The 21,208-nt window shown below is 42.1% G+C and overlaps 1 protein-coding gene across 3 annotated transcripts in view; it reads left to right on the top strand.

The window, feature by feature from the left end:
* The window catches only part of AKT1 (AKT serine/threonine kinase 1), a 119,962-nt gene that overhangs the window by 40,931 nt on the left and 57,823 nt on the right, over positions 1-21,208 (top strand). For all 3 annotated transcript variants that reach the window (XM_084631027.1, XM_084631025.1, XM_084631026.1), the window contains exon 3: positions 19,568-19,696. In XM_084631027.1, coding sequence (XP_084487153.1) covers positions 19,568-19,696 — 129 coding nt within the window. The remainder of the gene's footprint in view (positions 1-19,567; positions 19,697-21,208) is intronic.

The raw sequence follows: 21,208 nt of genomic DNA, 5'->3' as shown, positions 1-21,208 counted from the left end.
TTCTGCCTGTCCCCACTCCCAGATCTCTGAATCTTTCAACAGAATTTCACTGAAGAACAATACTAGATATGGTATATTATTTAAATAAACTCAAAGTTCAAATAAGTGCAACACTCATGTTAAGAATAATGCTGCTTGCAATTTATTCCAGGAATTATAGAAACTTATGCCTGGTCTAAACTACAAAGTTAGGTCCATGTAAGCTGACCTGTGTTGACCTAGTTGCGCATGTGTCTACACTTAAATTTGTCTCCCGTCCGATTGTAAGCACCCTTTTCCATTGACACAGTAACACCTTCTTCCCAAGCAGCACTGAGCCGTGGTCAATGTACTGAGGCCAATACAATGCAAGTGTAAACACTGTGTTACTTGTGTCGACCCTAACAGTCTGCTAGCAGCTGTCCCACAATGCCTGACACTGACCACTCTGGTCACAGTTGTGAACGCCACTGACCAGGGGTCACGCAGAGTGGAAGGTCCCTTTGCCCCACCTTTCAAGCCCCACAAATTTTTGAAATGCCTTTTCCTGATTGTCCAGCTTGGCAAGCACACCTAGCAGCTCTCCATTGTGTGCAACTGCTCAGTGACCAGGCCAGCTACACGCTCCAGACATTCTCTCCTGCCTGGAGTAAACAGATGATATTGGATCTCCTGGGCCTGTGGGGAGAGGAGGTGTTACAGGTACAGCTATGGACCAGATGTAGAAACATTGACACGTACGAGCATATTGCACAGGGGATGCAGGAGAAGAGTATGATGGACCAGAAGCAGTGTTGCATGAAAGTGTAGGAACTGTGTCAGACATATCAGAAGGCCAGGGAGGCCAACAGTCAATCTGGTGCCAAGTTGCAGACATGCCACTTTTACAAGGAGCTGCATGCCATACTTAGCGGAGGCCCAACCACCATCCCGCAGGCCAACATCAATACCTCCGAGGATCCCGAGTCACAAGCCCTTGGCATGAACAGCAAGGAGGAGATGGAGAAGGAAGAAGAGCAGGATGAGGGATACGTAACCAGAGGATCCAGCTGTGTTGCAAGCTGGGACCTGTGTGAGACTCCACCACAGTTCAGTCGGTCGTGCCAGTTAAGCATAGGCAAGCCTGGTACAGGAGAAGGAACCTTGGGTATGTGTGTAATTGCTTTTCCCATTACAATGATGTGCTGGTGGTACCCCCAACTTAGCAGGACACAACAATCGACTTTTAATTTATTTACTTGTACTAGAAGAGGTAGCGGTGCAACAATGAGAGGTAACGTTACCTGTTTGTCATTCCCCTACAGAGTTTGGCAGTGGGGGCCATGCAGCACAGTTTGTTTATGTACATGTTCCTTGAATCTTCCTGAGAGATTTGCATGGACATGCTCTGAAGTCCTCTCCCAGAGGTTTCTAAGGATGGCAGCCTTTATTTCTTCTTCTGCAGTAGGACACTTTCCTACGCCAGTTGGCGATAACTTCAGCAGGCTCCGTCACAGTAAACAGGCTAGCAGCATACGGGCCTGGGCAGCTTTGGGAGGCCAGTTGCAGCTGTGGTCTCTCTGCCTCTGTTACCCTCAGAAGTGAGATATCTGCTAAAATCACCACTGTGTGTGGAAAATGGTGCCAGTAGTCAGTGCCATTGCCCTGCACTCATGGTTTCATGCACCTGAGCAATTTCCTCTCCATTCCCCTCACCCCGGTGGGCCGTACTCACCATTGCTTGTGCTGTGAGTGGTGCCATGCACAAGCAATCCGAAGACCAACTGTCAATAAGCATGTCTTGTTTAACACTTCAGGGGAGCAAGGAAAGGGAGTTCTGAATCTTAACTTTCACTTTCTGTTGTGACTGTACTGACATTGTGTGTGTTATCTGTAGCTGCTGTTGTTGTGGCCTTGAAGGGTTTCCCCTCCACATCCACGGAATATGTGAGCAAGATAAGGAGAAGAAAGAGGAGGATGACGAGTTCAATGAGATCCTGCAAGCCAGTGCTGCATCAGACCATGTGCAAAGGGCCTGGAGGGTGAATATTGCAGACAGCCTGGAGAAGGAAAGAGCAGGCAGGAGAAAAAGGCCTGGGAGTCCCAACAGGAAAAGGAGAGGGATGTGTGTCGGGAAACAATGAGGCTTCTCTGGCAGCAAACAGAGATGCTGTAGACTTTTGTGGACCTACAGGTTCAACAAGTCCAGACTTGCCTGCCTTTGCAGTGTTGTACCAATAAAATAAAAACCAGCAGGATCTTATTAAAGGGAAAAAGGCAAAATACCACATTTATTATAAATATAGAAAGAATCATAGTAAGCAGTTAGTTATAGCTATAACATTCCATTCAATCTCATATTTATTCTCACATTCATTCATACAAACACACACACACACACACAGGTTCTGCAAGGTTGTTATCATAGTTACCAGCCTTAGAGTTGCTCATGCCAAGTCACTGGCCAGGTGGCCTGGACATGAGGAGGGAGCAGGGCCTTGTCAGATGCTCATCTGATGCTCCTGGAAGTTGGTTTGCAGAATCAGACCCCAAAGTTCTCACTTTTTAGAGTCTATTTTTATAGGAATTTCTTCCTATGCCAGTCTATGGGAATTGCTTCATCATGCTGTTGCTGAATCAATCAGCAGATAGCACATTCCTGATGGCTCCAAGATGTTATCTTGTTCTTTGGTTCTCCCATTCTTGAGGCTGTTGGGTGGATTCCAGTCTGCCCTCCGGGGGGTCCTCTGGTTATTTCCACTTGACGCCTTCTTCAGCCGATGGACACTGGATTCTTAGGCTGGCAGCTCCCTGATCATTCAGTTATTATCCACACCAAGCATCCATCCACATACATCCTCTATCTCTATTTTAATCACAATGGTTAATACAACAAAAGGGCGGGGAGTCTCTGGGTGCTGTTTCTGTTGTTAGAGTATTGCTTTGAGTCTCTCTCTCTGTGAATTGCTTTGAGAACAGACTCTGTCTTGGAATGTACTAACACAATTAGCAGCTTGCAAGTTTCACACATAGAGGGAGAGAAAGTACCAAAAACCAAGAGACCTCTTAATTAGTAATACCCTGGAATTGAAACTCTGGGGAATCAAACTCATTTGTGATTTTAATACAGAACTTCTTTAATATGATCCAACATAATCCCCCTTTTGACACTAAGATTTATAATCGTCAGTGTCACTTTCTATGTAGCCTATTCAAGAGAAAGTACTGTGAGGCAATTTGAGTTTGTGATTCCAATTCTTGCCACATACATGATCCTAGTGATGTATCTTTACTACAAGGTTCTGGGGCAACAGGCAAGGTGAGGCACACCCACTTTTGAGGAGTCCATTCGGTACAACCTCTAGTGTCCAATAGCTTCCCTCCCTCCCCAGCTCACTGGCTCAAGGTCCAGGGTAGCCAAAAGGATCCCATGTGTAATATGGGGAGTGGGTTAACCTTCAATATCTTTGCCTCCAGGGACTGTTGGTGTGCAATTTTGACAACAATTTCTCCCATTAACAAGTCTGGTTTACAATAGTGGAAACATATTGCATCCATTCATATTGATAAGTGTCAAACAATGATCTTTCTTTTTTAACAAATGCATCAAACCCTTAATATTTCCCAATATGACCCAGAACATTTTGTGTTCCAAAGTAGCTAGTGCAAGTATCTGCATTTCAGTGCATCCCATAGCTATGGCTGTGTAGTTTCCTATTTCTAATATTTTTTTTTTTCTTATGGATAAGCCATGTGGTAGTATTAAGCCATTACTAAAGATTCCATTGGCCTTTTAGGTTACCCAGACCAATTTGGACCAAGTCTACATTGGCATGTACTTGTTTTTGTATCAGGCTGTCCTGTAGCTGGGACAGAAAGCTTAATTTATTTTTAAGTTCCTGCAGGTCTTCAGTATTTTTTTTTTAAACACACAACAGTGCGAGCAATAACACAAAACACAAGACAAAACATAGAAGACAGAACACAATTTCTATTGTGACAGTAGATTCATGGTATTGGGTTGCTTTTCAGCTGGCAGCTTTTCCTGATTTTCTGAAAGACAAAAAGAACATGTTTCTACCCCTTTTGGGGTGGCAGATTATTGCTTAAAATATTTCTTTTACAAATACCCTTGCTGATTGCAGGCAAAACAGAGAAATTGCCCCCATATTTTCCTGTTTTTGTTCTATAGGCAGGCCAGGTTTCAAAGGCTTTTATCTTTTAAGGGTTATGGGGAAATTAACCCACTGTTTAGTCATTAAATCCCTGAGTTTTCCTTCTTATACAGCAGACCAAGTTTATAATGTTTTTCCTGCTGTGTTAAGCTTTAAGTTGTATTTACAGGTAATAACTGAGAAGCATCATTACCATACGACCTTAAAGGATTTTTCCAAAAATCATACATACTATACGTTGTTACAGGGATACTTATTATCATTAAATGTATTAAAATTATCTTGTTATCCCATGCCTTTTATTTAGACAATTTGTTTGCTGACCAGGTATGTCCTTTATCTGCAGCTCCTTTGTGCTGCTAGTTCTTTCCTTCCTTTATCATTTAGGTAATTTGCATTTTCACAGAAACTTCCTGCTTTTGGATTTAAAGCCATCAGCAGCTCAGAGACTCTATCTTAAAAGGGACACAATCAACTTTCACCAGAGTTTTGATTACTTTTAACTTCTGCTTCCAAAACACACAGCAATCTGAAAAAGAAAACCCAACCTATTGTGGCTCCCTTTGGAGCCCTAATAGCATTTTAATTAAGTAGCATGGTATGTTTGCATTTCTTTTGCCCCTTCTACAATATACCCTGCACATGTTCTGGGGCAAATGCACATTCCTTCCATAGTTTAACTTCTATAACATTATCCAGATCCATTTTTACATAAGGTGTCACTATTTCTTTTTTTGCTTACAGAGTTTTCATGTACCTTTATCAAAGTGACAGTCTGATTACTCAGAGCCATTTTAAGACTCAGTGTTTCTAACATTGCTCCTTTTTGTTTTGTGCACCTCACCCCTGCTGTTGCTTCAGAGAGGCACTGTCTTTTTTAATTTTTTTTTTTTACTACAACTCTCATCTGCTATTTTGTTACAAAAACAAACAAAAAACAAACAAAAAGAATCCAAAAAATTTTTTTTTTATATTCTCCTGATTTTGACTGCCCTGCTGCAGCCACAACTTAAAAACATTTTAAATTTTGTAAAGCATTGAGTTACCTTTTAAGGGTTAAATGCCAAATCCCAAAGCCAAACAACACTAATTACCTGTGTCTAGCAAAAAGGTCTGTCAGTTTTGCAACTTTGAATTAAAGAGTCAAATGGATTTTTAGTGGCATTATTTAAAACAAAAACAAAACTAACTGGTCCTTAGAACTTTACATATTTACACACACACAGACAGATACATACACATTTTCTTTTCCTTAACATCCCTTCCACACTGCTCTGTTTTTTACATCTTACATTCCCTTTATACATTTGAGGCAGTTAAGTTCCAATAGAACCCTCTTATGTTCTTTTAGCAAATTTGACTAAATTGTCCAGTCAAATGATTTTAATCAGATAGTTTATTTTTGCCTGGCTAATTTACAGACATTCCTTTGGAAAAGGGCCCATTTTTCTTTCAGAATGGCTGCAAAGAAACCAAGAATGCTCTAACACTTTTCCTTTTTAACATTTTCGATTAAAAGTTGTTTGGGTGAAATACAAAGTTTAACTGCTTAATTCCCTCCAGCCTCTGCAGAGTTAACTTTTTTTTTTTTTTACTCTCTTTTCTCTTTGTAATTATGCCTGGGGGTGCCGTACATAGGACCTTCTCCCCCTTTACCTGCGTCCCTCCAGCCTCTGCAGAGTTAACTTTTTCACTCTTTTTGTATTCCTGGAGTGCCTCTTTCACTATTTTCAGCTGGCTTTGGATATTTGTAGCCAGCACCTTCCAATTGTCTGCTCCCTTTTCCATTTGTGCCTTTTCCTCTTTACATGAAGACAAGCGGAGGGAAGAATCCTTACATGCCTCCCACAACAACCAAATTGCTGCTGCATCTCTTTTGGCAGCACTAGAAGGTTTGTATATGAGGATATACTGAGCCAATCTATCCTCTAGGTCCGAAATAGTGCAGACATCAGCTAGGCCTTGTTTAGTCCAAGGACTGTGCCCAAATTTTTGAAGGATTTGTTTAAAAGGTGTAATTTCTTTAACAAAAGGTGAGGTTGGAGTTCCTTCTGACTCCATTCCTCCCTCTAGTACTGGCTTACCCTGTTTTCTTTTAAACATCTTAACATGGATATTTCAATCTCTTTGTCACTGCTGGTATTACTTAGCAAGTGACACAGCCTAGATTCTGAAATCATAGCTTAATCTATGCGTTTTTCCCCTGCTACCTTCCCGGAGGCCAGCAGGTCCCCTGCTACCTTCCCAGAGGCCAGCAGGTCCAGTTAACCTATTTCTCCCTGCTACCTTCTCGGAGGCCAGCAGGTCCGGTTAACCTGTTTTTCCCTGCTACCTTCTCGGAGGCCAGCAGGTCCCCTGCTACCTTCTCGGAGGCCAGCAGGTCCCCTGCTACCTTCTCGGAGGCCAGCAGGTCCCCTGCTACCTTCTCGGAGGCCAGCAGGTCCCCTGCTACCTTCTCGGAGGCCAGCAGGTCCCCTGCTACCTTCTCGGAGGCCAGCAGGTCCCCTGCTACCTTCTCGGAGGCCAGCAGGTCCCCTGCTACCTTCTCGGAGGCCAGCAGGTCCCCTGCTACCTTCTCGGAGGCCAGCAGGTCCCCTGCTACCTTCTCGGAGGCCAGCAGGTCCCCTGCTACCTTCTCGGAGGCCAGCAGGTCCCCTGCTACCTTCTCGGAGGCCAGCAGGTCCCCTGCTACCTTCTCGGAGGCCAGCAGGTCCCCTGCTACCTTCTCGGAGGCCAGCAGGTCCCCTGCTACCTTCTCGGAGGCCAGCAGGTCCCCTGCTACCTTCTCGGAGGCCAGCAGGTCCCCTGCTACCTTCTCGGAGGCCAGCAGGTCCCCTGCTACCTTCTCGGAGGCCAGCAGGTCCCCTGCTACCTTCTCGGAGGCCAGCAGGTCCCCTGCTACCTTCTCGGAGGCCAGCAGGTCCCCTGCTACCTTCTCGGAGGCCAGCAGGTCCCCTGCTACCTTCTCGGAGGCCAGCAGGTCCCCTGCTACCTTCTCGGAGGCCAGCAGGTCCCCTGCTACCTTCTCGGAGGCCAGCAGGTCCCCTGCTACCTTCTCGGAGGCCAGCAGGTCCCCTGCTACCTTCTCGGAGGCCAGCAGGTCCCCTGCTACCTTCTCGGAGGCCAGCAGGTCCCCTGCTACCTTCTCGGAGGCCAGCAGGTCCCCTGCTACCTTCTCGGAGGCCAGCAGGTCCCCTGCTACCTTCTCGGAGGCCAGCAGGTCCCCTGCTACCTTCTCGGAGGCCAGCAGGTCCCCTGCTACCTTCTCGGAGGCCAGCAGGTCCCCTGCTACCTTCTCGGAGGCCAGCAGGTCCCCTGCTACCTTCTCGGAGGCCAGCAGGTCCCCTGCTACCTTCTCGGAGGCCAGCAGGTCCCCTGCTACCTTCTCGGAGGCCAGCAGGTCTGGTTAACCTAATAGAAATGCCTAGCTCACTAGAGCTGGCGGTGTGCACACCAATATTTACAATAACTGAGGTTTTTTACCAATATTCCCCCTTTCGCAATTCTCCACCAAAATGTTGTACCAATAAAATAAAAACCAGCAGGATCTTATTAAAGGGAAAAAGGCAAAATACCACATTTATTATAAATATAGAAAGAATCATAGTAAGCAGTTAGTTATAGCTATAACATTCCATTCAATCTCATATTTATTCTCACATTCATTCATACAAACACACACACACACACAGGTTCTGCAAGGTTGTTATCATAGTTACCAGCCTTAGAGTTGCTCATGCCAAGTCACTGGCCAGGTGGGCCTGGACATGAGGAGGGAGCAGGGCCTTGTCAGATGCTCATCTGATGCTCCTGGAAGTTGGTTTGCAGAATCAGACCCCAAAGTTCTCACTTTTTAGAGTCTATTTTTATAGGAATTTCTTCCTATGCCAGTCTATGGGAATTGCTTCATCATGCTGTTGCTGAATCAATCAGCAGATAGCACATTCCTGACGGCTCCAAGATGTTATCTTGTTCTTTGGTTCTCCCATTCTTGAGGCTGTTGGGTGGATTCCAGTCTGCCCTCCGGGGGGTCCTCTGGTTATTTCCACTTGACGCCTTCTTCAGCCGATGGACACTGGATTCTTAGGCTGGCAGCTCCCTGATCATTCAGTTATTATCCACACCAAGCATCCATCCACATACATCCTCTATCTCTATTTTAATCACAATGGTTAATACAACAAAAGGGCGGGGAGTCTCTGGGTGCTGTTTCTGTTGTTAGAGTATTGTTATGAGTCTCTCTCTCTGTGAATTGCTTTGAGAACAGACTCTGTCTTGGAATGTACTAACACAATTAGCAGCTTGCAAGTTTCACACATAGAGGGAGAGAAAGTACCAAAAACCAAGAGACCTCTTAATTAGTAATACCCTGGAATTGAAACTCTGGGGAATCAAACTCATTTGTGATTTTAATACAGAACTTCTTTAATATGATCCAACAGCAGTCCATGGAGATCTCCACTGCAGCACCTCCCTACACCGCCCCTCAGCATTGCACATGACATCAGGGTCGGATCCCTCCCCCAGGGTCGGATCCCTCCTGGGAGACAGTAAGGACAACCACAGCTTTACATACACTGACCTGTGAAAGCCACGGTTGCTGTATGTGTAGCTAAAATGGGCATGAATAGTCTCTCCCCTTGTTAAGTTCAGTTCCATTAATTTATTAAGTTTTTAATGTATTTGCTTTTTAAATTTTACAGATTTTTCTTTGCACTAATTTTGTTATTGAATAAAATTCTATTTGGAAAATAATTCATCTTCATTAGTTCACAACATATGTTGCAGAGTGCCGAGCAGATCAGAAAGCACCCACATACTTGCTGTTGTGCTGTATGACACAACTCATAGGATCAGTGACAAACACAGTATAATAATAAAAAATGTACAGTATGCACCACAGAATCAACAGGTGCATTTGCAGTGTTATATTCTTAGATGTAGAATTCCCAAGAGGCCCCAAAACAGCAGGGCCAGGTAGAGCACATTACACCAGGAGGTATTACTGTGGCTCGCTGTAAGTGGTATTTAAAAGCCTCACTGAACCATATAGCTCCACAGTGAGCTCTTCTAATAGCCCTTGTGTCTGGCTGTTCAAACACAGGAGACACCGCTTCACCTCCACTCCAGTGGCAACTTCCCCCGCTTTGCTTTACAGCTATTATGCAGGAAGCAGCAAGCAGCTATAACCACTGGAATGTTTTCTTCACTGAGATCCAGTCACGTGAGTGAACAACACCAGCGTCCCCTCAGTCAACCAAAAGCACATTCAGCTGTTATTCTGCATCTTCTGAGCTGGTAGTTGAATCTTTCTTTGGTGCTGTCGAGGTGGCAAGTGTACAGTTCATGAATCAGGGGAGCAAAGAGTATGCTCAGTGCCTGAGGATCACTGTTGGCATTTCAGCATTTCCATTATTCAGGAAAGAAAGTCCCTGCTTGCAACTTTTTGAACAGTCATGTGTTCTTAAAGATGGTAGTGTTACTCACCTTCCCTGACCAGCTAACACTAATGTCAGTGAAGCGTCCCCAGTGATCCTTGAATGCTTGCGTAACGACAAAAAAGTAGCCCTTTCTGTTGCTGTACTCTGTGGCAAGGTGGTCTGGTGCCAAAATAGGGATGTGTGTGCGATCCGTTGCTCCACCTCAATTCAGGAACCCCATTGCTTCAAATCCATCCACTATGTCTGCACATTGCTGAGAGTCACAATCCTGCATAGCAGGAGGTGATTAATGGTCCTGCACACTTGCATGACAACGGGCCCCACAGTGGATTTTCCAACTCCAAAATGATTTCCCGCTGACCAGTAGCAATCCAGAATTGCAAGTTTCCACAGTGTCATTGCAACTTGCTTCTCCACTGTAAGTGCAGCTCTCATTTTGGTGTCCCTGTGCTGGAGGGCTGGGGCAAGCTCAGCACACACATCCGGGAATGTGGCCTTGAAAGTTCTGCAGCCACTGCTCATCGTCCCAGGCCTGCATTATGATGTGAACCCACCAGTCAGTGCTTGTTTCTCGGGCCCAGAAGCACCACTGTCTGCAGCTGCTCCGTGAATGCCACTAGCAGTCTTGAATTGGTTCTCACTATGTCTCACAGCCATCTGTCCTCCAAGAAATCCTTATGTTCTCTGTTGATTCGTTTGTCATTGCAGCTCTGAAAATACTGGAGGATTGTGTGTCCTGTGTTTGCTATACTTATTGCAGTAGTGTAGCGCTCTGCAGGCTCAGTGCTTCTGTCCGAGATGGTGGACAGTGAGGAGGGCCATGCAAGTTCATGGGATTTTTTTAAAAAAATCATGAAAATTATGGGATATAACTGACATTATGAGACGGAGCCAGTTGGGTGCTGGGAAGTTGATCCATTGCTCCCAGTCACCCCTGTGTGACTTGTCTCTGCCCCATCATGCATTGCTAAAACTTCTCAAACGAGTGTGTGCTGTATGGTAGTGAGATGCACACTGGGTTACCTACTCATGCTGCACCACACCCTGTGAGTTGACACAAGCGCTCCTGGTGAGTACATGCAGCATAGACTCAAGGAACCAAGTATGCACATGTACAAGCCATATACTAACTGCGGCAGCTTTATGTCGAGGTAACTTGTGGCAGCAAAAGTTTGCAGTGTAGGCATGGTGTGTGTCCATCTTCATGGCTACCCAAGGCCTTTAGACTTTGTTTAGACAAGTCCATGGGTGTCCAAAAATGTCAGCAAAGTTTATTTATTTTACTAGTGCTCATTATGCTGTTTGGGGATTATGTCACACCCGTCACAAACAATTGGTTATGTTTATATGTATTTGGGGCCTGATTTAGAGAAGTGCTGATCACCCACAAATCCAGCTGAAGTCATGGTGAAGTTGTAGGTGCGCAACTCTTCTGAAAAATCAAGAGGCTTTTCAAATGTCAGTGGGGCTTGTTTGCTTAAGTGCTTTTGGACATGTCCCCCTTAAAGTCTAACTAAAACACTGGGAAAAAACGGTTCAAAATACATTTAATTCAGTTTGATGCCTCTGGCCTTTGTTCTGTTGTTAAAATACATAAAGGCACTTGTCAAAAACAAAGTAATACACTATGGCACGTCTTACTTGCATGTTTTCATTTTTAAAATGCTGTAATTGCTGATCATATTGTGTTATGGAAAAGTTTTAAAATTACATTGCATGGCTTCTAATAGCTTTTCTTTTTAGCCCTTTTACTTCCACCATGGCGTAATGGAGACAAAGTTCACTCTGATTGTTTTTACCATACTTTAAGAGCTCAGTGTATCCTTCCTTATAATTTATGTAGCTATCCTTAAAATTGCAGTGTTTAATGAAACCTCATTTGCATCTTTTCTCACTAGAGACAGCTGTAGGTTAGGACTAGCCTGAGTAAGCTGTGCCAAAGGTAGGAGTAAGGAGTTTTGTATGCTGATTAATTCTCTTGGACTCCTTTGGGAATATCTGGCACTGCTTAAATTGATTACTGTAAGCAAGATGGCAACATTTTTGACCTTCTAAACAAAACGCTGCAAAAAAACCCCACAAAAAAACAAACCAAAAAAACCCAACCCTGTGTTTCAAATATACTATGAAGTAAAACTGAAATGCTGTGGTATAGAATATAGATATTCTGATACAGATCAGGGTGTTGCTTGTTGGATGATGCCTAGTTTTGAACTTGGGTGTTCTTAAAACTTTAAGTATATATAAAATGTAAATCAGTCACCGTCCACCTTTTATGTGAAAATGGTGCCTGAATAAGTCATCATCAATGTCTGTTTCCCCATGTTCTTTATTTTGATGTCTCATAGGTGTCCAGTGTGCACACAAGTTAGCTTTATGATTTAGAGCATCTTTTGGTCCCCTAATTAATGTTTGTATTTACACTGTCCATATATTTAAAGACCAACATAGCTTCTAAAGCAATCTTGGTGTCTTTGTTTTGCTAGTTCCTCCAAATAATTTGTCGTATTGTTTTGTAGCTGTGGCCCTATGTGAGAGATGTGGTGTTGGTTTTTTTTAAAAAATAATCTACAGATGTGTGAAACCAGATGAACATAAGTTGCTGTTTGGTTGTTTTTAATGGGCTTCTACTTGAGTACAGTGTGAAGATTTTTTTAAGTGCTGCTCTGAACATGAGACCATTTAATCAGTCCCCTTTGCCCCTCCTCCAGCTTCCCTCCCCCCTCTTCAAATTCCCTGAAGATATGATAATTAAGCAGGTGCCATATATTGTAGCTTTGTGTGACCGTGAGAAACAGTAGTAGTTTTAGGATAATCAGAGCCACACTAGAGGCAGAGGCATTTCTTCTTAACCTGTTGGCAATAATGTCAATCATTGTCATGCAGGCTGCTGTAGGGCCTTAAATGTAATGTACTACTATCCAGCTGCACGGAAAATGAGTAAGAATAAAGCAGTGAGCAGATTTGCCTTGCACTGAATTAGCTTGTTGTGACAGTGGACTGCCATATATGGTCAGTGAAAGGAAAAAGAGCTGGGATAAGCTGTGGAGCGCCAGTCTGGTGCAGACAGTCTGCTGACTCAGGCTTGACCTCCCTATTGGGGAGCACCCTTGACTGCAGTCTGAGCTGGCTCATTGAGATTCAGGGCACAGCCAAAGTGTCCGCAGCTGTATGCTGGAGGCAAAGGCTGAGAACACATCCAGAGTGTGACCCAAAAATAATCAAAGCACTGGCCCCCTTCTGTACTCCTGTGAATAGGCAGACAAACCAGAGGTCCTCGCCTCTTAGTGAGCATATTGGGAAAGACATTAGCATACATTTTATTTTTTTCCCAAGCTCCCTAAACCCAAATACTGTTTTGACAGTTAGTTCAGGGGGAGAAAAAGGAGGCATATCAACTGAGGGAAACAAATTAGAAATCAAAAAAGTTACAACACATATTTTGTTTGGCATAACTGACTTCTCTAATTTATAAGCATCAAATGTACATGTGATGTGAAACTAAATCCCTGTCTGAAAACTGCTTGCTTCTATTTAAAAAAAACAAAAAAAGAAAAAAACCCACCACCACAAGGAGGGTTGTCAAACCCTTTCCAACAAAAGAATCTGTCTTGGTTTTAATAAAGTTGATTTTAAAGTGAATGGACATAATTTGCTTGAACAGCAGACACTAGTTGTGAATTCACATCCCGTTTTTCAGTCACACCAGTGCACATGAGATGGCATGTTTTAAAAACTTCACATCTTTAAGGAAGCTGGCATCTGTTTTGCTGAAGCCTTATTGGGCAGACAGGATGCAGACCACTCTTTGCTTCCATTGAAGTTTTATAAATGAGTCATTCTGTTTCTTTGACTGGCGAAACATTAGTACTGCATTTGGCATAACATTCATGTTGCACTCAGATAGTAATGTGTGCAATCAAGGAGTGCATTATAATTTTCTCTGTATGTAATATTTAGTGTGTTCGTTTTGTCCATTAATAAAGGTGCTTTTTGATGCTCAGAGCAGAATAAATAATACATTATTTGTCCATAGTTTCCTGATAGTCACTCTAGTACATTTAATATAATTGTGGGCTTGTTTTTCCCCCAAAGCTTCTAAGCAGGTTCTAGTTAGCTTGGGGCATTAAAAAGTTAACGGTCAAACCTGTACTTTTTGTAAACTTGTTCGATTCTTGCTTTATTAATCGAATTCTTTTTTAAAAAATCCTCTGTGTATGCATGAGTTTAGATAAAATATTTTAAGCAAAGACTGCTTAAATACAGTCTGTTATGAATTAGAGGGTGTGGTGTTGGCTTTGAATGAGTTTGATGCAGCAACAAGCATGCAGCAGTTGGTAAATAAAGATGGATTTTCTTTTGTTCTGCTGGTGCTTGCTGCTCATTATTCTCCACTTACCCTGTAAGCTTCCCAGGGAGTGGCAGCTGTTTCTGATGTTAGACAGTTTATCAGTGGTAGACAGCTCCAGATTCAGTAAGACACTGTTGTGGGGAGGAGAGGAAAAAAAATAACCCTGCATTATTGTAAATTCTCTGTAGAATTAACTTTTCATGAACCAAAAGAGTTTCATGTTTAACTTTTGAAATATTAAAGTGCAAGTATGTTTTGCAGTACGTCTTGTAATGAAAAGTGGTTTTGGCATGAGACAGGTTTACCAAAGTGTATATTAAGGATTTTAATGTGCTATGTGTGCGGGGGGCAGAGACAAGGCAACAAAATGAAACCGGTCTAACAATCTTTGTGTATATTTACAGAAATGTATAGTTTTGGAATTTTTGCAGTTCAAAAATTGCTTTGGGTAAATAGAATGGTGTATAAAGATTTTACATATTTTTTTTAAGCTAGCAAGTTGTAGATGAGTTTATTCAAATCCAGATTTTATATGTAGGATTTATAAAATATACTTTTGCTTTTCTCTCTTTGCACTGTTAGCATTCTGTTACTGAAAACAAAGATGACTGCCAAGGCATTACACAAGCAATGAATCACAGAGGAAAAAATGTTTTGCTTTGTAAATTGTTCAGTTTTCTATGGTGCTTCATTGCTATTTTTTACTGTTACCTAATAAAGCTGCAGTTTTACTTTTCTTATTCACACACACTTTTGCATTATCCTGCATCTCTTGCACTTTGAATTTTTTATGTATTGAAACTGTTGGATGTGCAGCAACATGACTAATATAAGCCACTTCAGATATCTTTTTACTTACAATTGTCTTAAAGAAATAAAATCAGAACATAAAACCTTTTTTAAAAACGATGTTTTAACTCACCCTTCAAATATGCCAATGTCCAACACTCCAAACACGAGTGGAAGGAAAGGCTGTTGGTTTGTTTTTTAAATCAGCTTTGTCCGGGCATTTTGACATTGCTGTATCTTGTCTGTTTTAACAAAAATCGTAGAGTTCTGTCTTTAGATATTCAAATATCCTATTGTAATTAGTTTGTATTCTAATAAACAGGCAAAATTACACACACAGTTTTAAAAAAAGCAAAACTTCACCTCATTTCATACATTTCTATTGCTTTACTGAGTGATTATTTTTAAAGTTCCAACTCCTTTACATATAACACCTCTACTGTTCTATACTTAAGAATGGTTTCTAAAGGGGGATAAAATATGACAGCTGTCACAGGTAAAGTAGGTTTATATTTTTTAGCAGTTACAATTGCCGATCATAGAAATTTAAACTTGTTTATCAAGAACAGAAATTTCATAAATGTATTCATGATTTTTATCGACAAATTTGTGTTCCAGCGCTTCCGTAGATGGATCATCAGACTTCCTACGGTTTTATTAATCTATAGATTAAGTGTATATTCAAGCTTCTCTAATCATTTTCACCTGTAACCACGGATAAGTCAATTTCATGCTCATTCGTTACATTTCTGGTTTATCCTGTCACTTCAGAGCATGTTATGTAATGGCACATATGCTATAGTTACTGCAATGTGCTTCATAATGCTGCAGGTCATCAAGACATCTTGTTTTTGTACTTATTATTATTTACTGATTGGTTGTAATCCTTGATACTGGTAATAAAAATAAACAAACAAACAAAAACCAAAAGACTCAACAATTTATTAAGCTCCAGACATAGACCAAGCATAAAATTTAAGAAAATTTAGAAATTTACTACTAGTCTGCAAATTAGCAATGTGAATCAGGAAAGAGAACCACCTACAGTGATGAATAAGTGAAGGTCCCATTCTAAAGAAGCGTATAGAAGACGGTAACAAAAATCCTAATTCCTCAAGGGTTTCTACCTGGAACTTATTGGTGGAATAAAGCTGTAGGGCAAAAATACTGGAGTGATTAAATTTAAACATGAAATAAAATTATAAAATGTAAAATGGGAAAGAGGAGGTAAAATGTTTGTTGCAACAACTCAGTGCAGTTTTGTGTGAAATCCTGCTCATATTTCACTTAAAAAAAAAAGTCTCTAAAATTAAACCTTTCCTCTGAAAACTTTAATGAGGAGAAAGAGTTTATGGCAGATTGTCACTCATTTGTAGAAAAGAGAAAGGAAGAGTAAAAATCCCTTGCTGAACCCTGCTCAGATTGTGACTCAGGCTGTGGTGGGAAGTACAAGTAGCAGCTACTTCTTGCCTGACCCTTCCACTCCAGTCCCTTCCTGTGCAAGTGGGAGGGGACTGGCTAGAGTTACTGGATAGGTGCATAGCTGGGAGTGAGCTGCTCCATGAAACAAGTGAAATAACTTCCTCCCCAGAGCAATGGGGGAACACAGGGGAGGAACACTGACAGAATTCATTCTCTGGTCCGCTTGTGGGACATAGCTACATGCCACTCCTCACAAAGGGCAGATTGTAACGTCACACTCTTACTCTTAGTGAATTTGCAGGGTAAAACTATTAATTATAATTTTGGCTTTAAGTGAGGATCAGATTTTGCAGGTGCTGAAGACACTGAAGTCGGTGGGAGTTGAGGGAACTCAGCAAGACACTGTAAGGTGCCAGGTTAAATTAAATCCCTTTAATGATGAACTAGACCCTTTCTCTATTTCAGGGGCTCTGAAACTGGGGGTAGAGACCCCTCAGGGGATCGCGAGCTGTCAGCCTCCACCCCAATCCCCGCTTCACCTCCAGCATTTATAATAGTCTGAAACCTGTCATAAAAAAAAGTGTTTTTAATTTATAAGGGGGGGGGGATTGCATTCAGAGGCTTGCTGTGTGAAAGGGGTTACCACTACAAAAGTTTGAGAACCACTGCTCTAGTTCATCATTAAAGGGATATCATCAAGATTTCTAAGCCTGAAAACTGACCTACCTTAAAATTGTTAGGGGCTTAGTCCTCCACATTTGAAACTTATTTCCTTGTCTGTTTTTATTTTAAATATACCATGTATTGTTGGGAGGGGTTGAGGGTTATTTTGTAGGGTAAGCTGAAGCATTTACCCTCTGTAAGTGGATATTGGTTATTTTGATGCTCATTGTCTGTAGCTGCGTTTGCTTTAGTAAGTGAAGAACGTTTTCACTGCTGGAGATGGTGCCAGCCTGACAGCCCTAGAGAACAAGTCACAAAACAGTGGCAGTCCAGACAGCAGGTGGGCAAGCTGCCCCCAGTCTGCCCTGTCCAGTCATGATGGTGGCTCTTCTCATTTGAGACTCTTGTCTACAAGATCTCAGCTGACACCACGAGCTCATTCTACTCAGAGTAGGTACATAATCAGCCTGATGGTAATGACTCTTGGACACTGCTGACCTGGGCTGGATTTGAACTGATGGTTTAGAAGTGAAAGGCTCCGTAGCCTATTACTGATTCCCAAGAGTTGCCAGTGTTACGTTAAAGTTCAGATTTAAAAAAAAAAGTATATTTAACATTTTGAATGTAAATGTTAAATCACAACACCTGTGGATGAGTTCCTCTGAAATTCCTAAGGTACCTCTGACTATTTCTAAACCTGTTTCAACTGGGGCAAACATACTAGATTGTATGCAGGGTCTTTGTTTTTTTCTGTCTGCAATAACACTTGTATCAGTGCTAATAGATGTTCTCAGACAGTCCCAATACCCAGAGGAGATCACCCCTTAAGTCTTGGGCAGATCCTCTCCTCCACTTACTCTGAGTTTTTTTTTTTTTTTTTTGCTTTAGAATAAAAGGTGACAAAAGCCATTGTGGCAACAAGCGACAGCCAGCTGTGTGCGTGCCCCTGAGAAAGGGGAGAGAAGGTAGGAGAAGCAGGAGGAGGCTGCACCACAGAAGGAGAGGTGGGAGAGGGAAAGAGGCAAGGCAGCTGTAGGGGAGTTCCTGGGGCAGAGTACACATCATCATGAAAGAAATCACCTGGGGTGGAAAGCAGAACAGCAGGAGAGGTGGGGTGGGGATGGGGGATGGGAAGAGAGCTGAATAAAGGAGATTTGGTCAATAACCTGTTGTGCCTTTTTTTTTTTTTTGTAATTTTTGTCTATTATTTAATTTGGGAGCAAACCCTTCAAACAACCAGCCAGGATCACTATATCTTGCTACAGTGAACTCTCCTGTATGTATGTGCACCTGCATGCTTTTTATAATGAAACTGAATGAAATTAGCAAATTGCAAGTGATGAAGAAAGCTTGGAGCAGAGTCCCTGGATTTGTTAACACCAGGATTGAGGACCTCTAGGCACAATGCAATAGAAATAATTCTTCAGAAATTACTTATGGTGCCTAGAGGCCCTGCTGAGATTGGATACCACTGTGCTAGGTGCTGCAGAATTGTGGTGAGTGACAGTCTAAACAGATAAAGGCAAAGAGTGAGAAGGGAGACAGAGGCAGTGTGAGGGGAGGTGATATGCCTAGGGTGGCCAGGAGCCTGGTTTTCAACCGGAAGGTCAGATTGAAAAGGGGACCTGGCAGATCTACTGACCAGACACCTAAAGTCTGGTTACTGTGAGCGGGGTAGGCAAGGAGGCGCCAGTCATCACCCCCCGCTCCAGCCCCTGCTGAGCTGGGGCTGCCTTCTACCTTCATCGGGCCGCTGCAGCTCCCAACCCTGACTCTCCAGGCAAGTCCCTCCTGACCTGGATCAGGAGAAGGTGGGAGGGGAAAAGCGGCGAGTGAGGAAGAGTGGATGGGGGCGGGGCCTCAGCGGAAGGTGGGGAATAGGTGGGGCTGGAGCCCCAAGGTTACACAACAAGTCAGTAGATCTGGGAATAGAACCCATGTTTTCTGTATCCCAGTCCAATGCCCTGTCAAGTAGACCACTCTGCTTCCCTAGTAAATAGAGATTTGATCTTTGTAATCACTGTTACTTCTGTTGCCAGGAGTTTATGTGTGGCTGTATTGTTTGTGTGTAACAATACGCTATCTCTGCAAAATATTCGTACGACCAGTGGCATGATATGCTTTAGGGATGCTTTCCTCAGAAAAGAGAGAACAAGCACTTTGAAGGACCTTTAGAACTTTTGCGTATTAAAAGTTAGGTTTTTACCCTTCACATTGCAATCTCTCTTGTGCTTCATTCTTTTAGAGAAGTGAGTGATGTTATGTAACTTAAGTGGAGAATTGCCTCTTTATGCTCTAAAAATTATTGTGGGTTTGATAAAGCAGTTGACTAATTACTAAATTACCCACCGTTGTTTAAAATACTTGCGCTGCAAAATGTAAATGAAAAAAATGTCTCCACGTGTCAGTATGAAAAATGACAATGGCAAAAATAATACATAGGACATCTGCTCTGATTTTTAAATTTTAAATTGCATTTAAGCAGATGTTGCAGAATTTGAATGAAATAGGCATAGATGGGGGAAATATAGCTATTTACTTTTTATGAAGTCCCATTTTATGGTTAAATCTGCTGTCAATATCTGAACTGATGCCTATATTTTTCCATTGTTTTCAGCAGAACAAACAATGAATTAAAATGCCTTCCGTATTAAGAGGATGTACAGTATTAATATTTTAAAGAGGTTCTCATTGGAATTCTGGAACATGAGGAATTAGGATGGAATATATGGAATATTTTACTGTCTTTTCTGCTCTGTTTTTTCCAGGAGAATACATAAAGACATGGAGGCCAAGGTATTTTCTGTTGAAGAACGATGGCACGTTCATTGGCTACAAAGAGCGGCCGCAGGATGTTGACCAACGGGAATCCCCTTTAAATAATTTCTCCGTAGCTCGTAAGCATTTTCACAGGCACTCTCATTCTTGCTGTATGGGTTTTACAGAATTATTGTAAGCATAGCCCTTATACTCAATATCTTTCATGTTAAATCAAAATCAGCTCAAGACAAATGTTCTATGAAAACATAAAAAGTTTTCATTTTATGTAATATTAGATTTTGCAGTGTTAATCTGATTTGTAGCTTTGAAGTACAAATGATTAATGCAAAGGTGTGATTACATTTACTTTATGTAATACACTGTTATTTTTCAGTCTTTTCTAGTTGAAATTACTAATCGTTGTTTATAGTTACAATACAAAATACTCTTTTACTATTTTACCTTTACTCTTCTTATACATTGTACGTTAGGAAAAATAGCTAACTTTAAGCCCTGATTCAGCAAAGTACTTATACATGGCTAATCCCATTCAGTAGTATAAGGTTAAGAACATTGCAGAATCAGGGCTTTCAACCCTAAACTACATGTTTGCTGTTTGGATATGGTTCTAAGTGTGTTGAAATCAATGGGAGTCTTTCCATTTACTTCAATGGGCATGAGATCAGGCCCTGAAATTGATGGAATGTGTTCAATTTTTTTATTTATTTTAAAATCAAAATTGTGTGTCAGAGGCAACAAGAGAATTTTTGGGCTCAGGGGATAATAGAAATTGGTCCTCTTCCTACTTCCCTTCTCCTGGCATTCTTTACCATGTTCGTAGAAATGTAGGGCTGGAAGGCACCATGAGAAGTCACCAAGTCCGGCCCCCTGCGCTGTGGCAGGATCAAATAAACCTAGACCGTCTCTGACAGGTGTTTATCCAACCTGTTCTTAAAAAATCTCCTATGATGGGGATTCCACAACCTCCCTTAGAAGGATTTTCCAGAGTTTAACTACCATTGTAGTTAGAAAGTTTTTCCTAATATCTAGCCTAAATCTCCCTTACTGAAGATTAAGCCCATTACCTCTTGTACATCTTCAGTGGACATGGAGAACAATTGATCACCATCTTCATTATAAAAGCCCTTAACATATCTGAAGACTGTTATTAGGTCCCCTGACCCCCCCAGTCTTCTTTTCTGAAAACTAAACACCCAGGATTTTTTAACCTTTGCTTGGGTAGGTTTGCTAAACCTTTTTATCATTTTTGTTGCTTTCTTCTAAACTCTGTCCAATTTGTCCACATCTTTCCTAAGGTGTGGCCCCCCCAGAATTGGATACAGCACTCCAAGTGTGGCCTCACTAATGCCAAGTAGAGCAGGACGATTACCTCCTGGGTCTTATATGAAATACTCCTGTTAATACACCCCAGAATTCTGGCCTTTTTTCACAGCTGCTTCACATTGGTGTCTCTCTTTCAGTTAGTGATGCACCATAATCCCCAGATGTGTTTCCTCAGTACTGCCATCTATCCTGGTATTCCCCAGTTTGTAGTTGTGCATTTGATTTTTCCTTCCTAATTGAGTTGCCAGTTGCAACTTGTCTTTGAGTGTCATCATGTTGAATTCAGACCAGTTCTTCAGTTTATC

Source organism: Lepidochelys olivacea (assembly GCF_965140295.1).
Source record: "Lepidochelys olivacea isolate rLepOli2 genome assembly, chromosome: 6".
Taxonomy (NCBI): Eukaryota; Metazoa; Chordata; order Testudines; family Cheloniidae; genus Lepidochelys; species Lepidochelys olivacea.
The sequence above is the reverse complement of the archived record's forward strand: the minus strand, read 5'-3'. Positions and strand labels throughout refer to the sequence as shown.